This window comes from Belonocnema kinseyi, chromosome 8, assembly GCF_010883055.1.
Source record: "Belonocnema kinseyi isolate 2016_QV_RU_SX_M_011 chromosome 8, B_treatae_v1, whole genome shotgun sequence".
NCBI lineage: Eukaryota > Metazoa > Arthropoda > Insecta > Hymenoptera > Cynipidae > Belonocnema > Belonocnema kinseyi.
The window spans coordinates 41,177,694-41,183,460 of NC_046664.1; the positions used below are offsets into that span (position 1 = coordinate 41,177,694).

The 5,767-nt window shown below is 32.3% G+C and overlaps 1 protein-coding gene across 1 annotated transcript in view; it reads right to left on the minus strand.

Annotated features, from left to right (window-relative positions):
- LOC117177913 (cubilin-like) overlaps nucleotides 1–5,767 on the minus strand; it is a 61,794-nt gene that overhangs the window by 2,765 nt on the left and 53,262 nt on the right. The window contains exons 48-49 of the mRNA XM_033369012.1: nucleotides 3,514–3,763; nucleotides 3,110–3,272 (exon numbers count right to left, since the gene is read on the minus strand). Of these exons, the coding sequence (XP_033224903.1) occupies nucleotides 3,110–3,272; nucleotides 3,514–3,763 (413 nt within the window). The remainder of the gene's footprint in view (nucleotides 1–3,109; nucleotides 3,273–3,513; nucleotides 3,764–5,767) is intronic.

A 5,767-nucleotide genomic window follows, 5' to 3' on the forward strand; every position in this document is an offset into this window, starting at 1 on the left:
ATCTAGTCGGGAGTGGTGCTGACTGAAAACAGATGATTTGGAGCGATTCGCGCGCCATCTGTTGGTCATTCTAAGGACTTATTGAACTACCCTCGTAATATCGAAACAGTCACTCAGTTTCCTATTCACTCTTACACTCGCTTTGCTACCTGTATATATTGTTTTTATTGCTTGTAGGATCCATCCATTGACTCCATACTCTTTCAGAATTTCCCAAAGTTTACTTCTATCTACCTTGTCAAAAGCTTTTTCTAGGTCAACAAATGCACAGAAAACTTTTTTTCCTACACTCAAACTTTTTTCTGTTATTTGCCTTAAGCTAAATATTTGATCCGTACATGACCTTCCCGACATAAACCCACTTTGGACTTCCCAAATCTTTGCTTCTGTTATTTTCATTATCCTACGAATAAGTATTTTTGAATATATTTTACTTACGGTGTTTAATAACACCGTAAGTAAATCTGTAATTATTGCACTCGCCTTTATCTCCCTTTCTCTTGTATATTGGTATACCATTTCCCGCCTACTATTTCTCATGTTGACAAATTCTGTACTTTTGTTTCCTTTCATATTTTTATAAAGTAGTTTCCTGCTTCCTTCAAAGTCGTTTTGTATTTTCATCTCTTCTTCTGCTCTAATTGTATCTATAATTTCCTTAGCTAATCGTTTGAGTATCCTGTTTTCGCCTCTATAATCATTTCTACGTATATTTCTTTCCTCATTGCTAAGACCTGCGATGTTCAAAGTTCTCTTGTACGCTTCTCTCTTTGCTTTTTGGGCAGCCTGAATTTCATCATTCCACCACGCATCACCAGACATTCTTCCTACAACTGCGGTACCACACACTTTGATCGTACATCTAACAAGGATATCCCGTATCCATGGACATAGGAAACACGGGACTAGGCATGCCATCCTAACTTGGGCGAGCGGGGTTGAATCCACGGGACGAGGGAAAATTCCAAGAGTGGGGAGAGTCGCCATCTTACGATGTGCCATTTGATTATGCGCACGAGCGTTTTTGCCGACAAACTGTGCATGAAAATATAAACATGTGGGCGCTGCCATATTTGTCGCGGGACATCGAAAGGTGGCGGACCTCCCCCTCATTGCATCACCCCCGCAATGGCATGCCTAGTCCCTTGTTTCCAATGTCCATGCCCGTAACATTGTCCAGGCGCCCTCTATATCTTTGTTCTTTATACGATCCTCCCATGTTGCCCTATCTATGCTTTCGATTATCTTATTTTGGAAATCTGTTCGCACATCCGGTTTCTCTTAGGTTCTCAATTTTGATTCGCGTTTGTTTTGTTTTCTTCGTTCTCTTTTTTCTCCATCCCCGACCTAAGTTAATTTTTGAGATCAGAAGGTAATGATCAGTATTGCATTCAGGACCCCTCATGACTCTTGTATCTTTGACTAACTCTCTTAGTCTTTCATCCGCAACAACAAAGTCAATTACACTGCGGCTATTTCCTTTAGACCAGGTGTACATGTGGATCATTTTATGCCTAAACCAAGTATTTGTAATAAACAGACCTCTTTCTAAGCATAGTCCAAATAATTTATCTCCGTTATAGTTTGTTCTTGGATCCCCTAAATTACCTAATACTCTTTGTGTATCCTGATTTTTGATGCCCACCGAACCGTTCATGTCTCCTAGTAGAATTATTCTTTCCCCATGTTCGCAAATGTTTATTGTGCTATTTAAAGTGTCCCAGAAGGCGTCTTTTACTTCTCTAGGATCACTATCAACCGGCGCGTAGCATGCTATGATAAATAGTCTTCTGATTCCTACTTTCATTCTAGCCCACAGCAGTCTGGGAGATACGAAACCATGGTCTCCGAGATTCTGCTTTGCTCTTTTATTCAAAATCAGACCTACTCCTTGTTTACCATGTGATTCACAGTCTACTCCTGACCATATTTCAAATCCGCCTTTCAACACGCCGTTTTTTATGTCTTTTTCTTTTTCTATGTCTTTGGTTTCCATAGTTTCACGCAATTCTTTTACCTTGAGATCATTTACTCCCCTAGCATTCCAAACACCCAGTCTCCATTCGTCGCCTGAAACATGACCTTTAGATTTTCCGTATGCATGCCTTTTGTCATTAAAAGTTTCAGTCCTTTCCGAGGCTATTTTGTAGTTTGTATTATTCATTGTTTAGATTATACGCCCAAATAACACCTTTATGCAATAAGTTTATTTTCTGAGTCGAAATCATGTCAAAGTTAGGTATCAAATCGTCATATGGTGGAGATTGTAGTTCTAACGTCAGCCCCACCAAAAACTTCAGTTAATAAGGTAGAGTTGGGAGAGGGGAGAGGTAGAACTGGAACCGAGAGAGTCGTCTTGGGTATGTGTTTTTGCTTTCATGCTGAGAAGGTCAGCAGCCTTCAGCAGCGTTGTGATATATGAAATTAGTATCCGCCCGTCTTCTCAGACCGTAATCTTGAATTGCATAGATTCCTTGAATTCCATGAACTCCATGGATTCTTTCAATTACACGAATTCCATAAATTCCATGAATTTCTTGAACTCCGCGAATTATGCCCATTCCTTAAATTTAATTAATTCCGTGAATTCTCTAAATTCCATGAGATCCTTAAATTCCGCAAAATCCTTGAATTTCAAGAATTCCTTAAATTCCATGCATTTCGTGAATGTAAGTAATCTTTATAAAAAAATATTAATTGTTTACATTTGCGAATTATAGTATCGGATATTTTATAATTCGTCAATTTTCTGACGAAAAATGTATTCGGGAATTTTATAATTCGTTAATATTATAAACTGTTCGGAAATTTTATTATTTGGGAATTTTCCAATTTGGGATTTTTATTATTATTAGTTTTGTCGTGACGAGAATTTCATTTCTCGGGATTTTTCAATCGTGCCATAAAACCTACTCTTTTTTGACTAGAATTCAGTTACTTTTAGAAGTTTAACAATGATGACGCATGTTTGAAAAAAGTTCAATTTAAACATATTGTCATTTATATAGTATTTTACAGATAAAATATATTAATAAAAGGATGAAAGAATGTTCATGAATTTATTTTAAGAAATGTAATCTCATTTAAAAATTAAAAAACTATTATTTACCTTGGTCTGTTGCTACGTATGTGATATCATAATTACTAGTTGTTCTCGCTGCATTTTGATAAGAATGCAAGCTCAATTTGTTACCCGTACTGAAGACTGGATTTGGTATTTGATAACCACATACTGAGCTCAGAATGTGATCAGTGAATTCTCCATCATAAATCTGTGTAAAGAAAGGATAAAAATTATATATTTTTAAATGGACAAAATTAACTTTTTCGGAAAAATTTCTTTAAACGAGCTTCAAGTTATTTTTTAAATGTAGTCAAAATGTTAACTACCAAAAAAATGGAAAGAAAAAAGAATTTTATATTAGGATGACTAAGGAATCAAAAAAAATATTTATTAAACAATAAAAATAAATAATAATTTTGCAATCATCCTAAAGTAAATCAACTACTCACTTTTAATGCATTCTCTTTACATTTTGAATCGTCAACCAATCTAAAATGGTTAAAATACAGTGAAATCGTATAATTAGCTGGTGCAGTTATTGTCACCCAGCATTCAGCGAAACCCTGGTGCACCAATCTTCCTTGCACTCCAGTACGATTTCTATCACATGAACTCATGCCAAATTCTAATTTAAATCCTTTATTTTTCCGCTGACTTTGAATTGTCGATTTAAATTTGATTTCCACCTCTTCTCCATAGCTAAAATTAAATTTTAAAATGTTTTATGGTAAGCCAAGAATAATTATAATGTTTAAAATATCAGATTTCATGTTTTTAGCACACTGAATTAATTATTAAACACTTTAAATTCTGAAGATTTCAAGTAAAAGTATATTGTATTTTCTACAAAATAGTTTAAACTGAAAATGCTATTTTGAAAAACAAATTAATTTTTTTAAACTTTTAAGCAGAAGAGACGAGCTTTCACCAAAAACACTTGAATTTTAATTAAATAGTTGAATTTCCAAAATAAAAAAATGCATTTTTCGAAGACAGATGAATTTTCAATAAAAAAGTTCATTTTCAACCATCATAAATAAATGTTCAACAAGGAAAGATGACTTTTCTATCCATAAAAGATGAATTTTTAATTGAAAAAAAATAATCTGTAACAAATCATAGTTCAATTTTCTACCAACAAGGTAAATTTAACAAAATAGTTGAATTTTCAAACCACAAATATGCATTTTCAAAAAAATAGTCGAATTGAGCTGCCGGATCAAATAAGGGCACATACATTTTTTTGGCGCGAGCGGGATGAGTTCTCGTATTTTTCAAAATTTGTTTAGAACATTAAATTTAGGAAATGCAGGTAGTGCAAGAAATTTTCTTGAATTTAGTAAAACATATTTTCAGAATTCTTCTTTTTGTCCTGTCAGGGTTAATTTGCACTCACGCCCAAAAAATTTTGTGCCCTTATACGATCCGGCCGCTCAATTTTCGAAAAAAAAAACTTACACCCTGATCAAAAAAGTTTAGTTTTGAAGCATTTTTTTAAACAGTTGAATTTTTAGCCAAACAATATTGCTTATTTAAATATTTAAAAAAATTGAACTTTTAACAGAATAGTTGAATTTTTAACAAAATATCTGAACTTATAACCTACAAAGATGAATTTTCAACCAAATAGTTAAATTTTCAGTTTAGAAAATTACTTTTAAACGAAAAAACACGAATTTTCTATCAGTTGAATGGAACTAACAAACAGACGAATATTAAACAAAAAGTTAATATTACAGCCAAATACATCAATTTTCAACTGACACCATAAGTCTTCGAACAAAAAAATGCGTTTTTTGCAAATTAGTCGAACTCTAAACCATGCATGGATTAAAAAAAAAAGATCTGCGAAACATGTAATAGTTAATATTCAGACCAAACTATATTTTTATTTCGAATGCAAAACAGTTAAAAAGTAGAATTTTCAACAAAATAATTAAATTTCTAAACCTACACATATTGTTTTTTAACCAAAAAGTTGCCTTTTTAACCAGAAATCATAGATGTTCTACGACGAAGATGACTTATACCATAAAAGACGAAATTCGGACAAAATACACGAATTTTTAACCAAATCGTTAAATTTTCAGCCTCTTAAATTAAAAAAAGACGAATATTCAAGAAAAAGTTCATTTACAGCCGAACACTTACATTTTCAAGTAAAATGATGAATTATAGATCAAGAAATGCGTTTTTCACAAATTAGTACGAGAAACAGACAAATTGTAAACAAAATGCACGAATTTCCAACCAAATATTTGAATTTTTCACTACAAAAGATTAATTTTCAATTTAAAATATCAATTTTCAACAAAAAATAGAATAGTTACATTCTTATTTCAAAAAATTAGTTTTTAAACAAATAGAAAATAGTTTTTAAACAAAAGAAAATTAATTTTTAACAAAATAGTTAAATTGTCTACCAAAATAAGATAACTTTTGAAAATAATAGTAGAATTTTTAACCAAGCGAAATGAACGCAGTACCACGAATATAATATAGAAAAAAAAATTACCTTTTTTCCAAAAATAGTTGGATTTTCTAATTGGGTACCATTAATTAAATTATTACTATAAATACTATTAATTAAATAAGATTTCAATTGAAAAGGGGAAATGTCAGAAACCGGGTAAAGTCTGACATATGAGAGATTTTCCAAATTATTATTTGAGTAATGATTGAACTGTATTGCTGCTTTGGCTT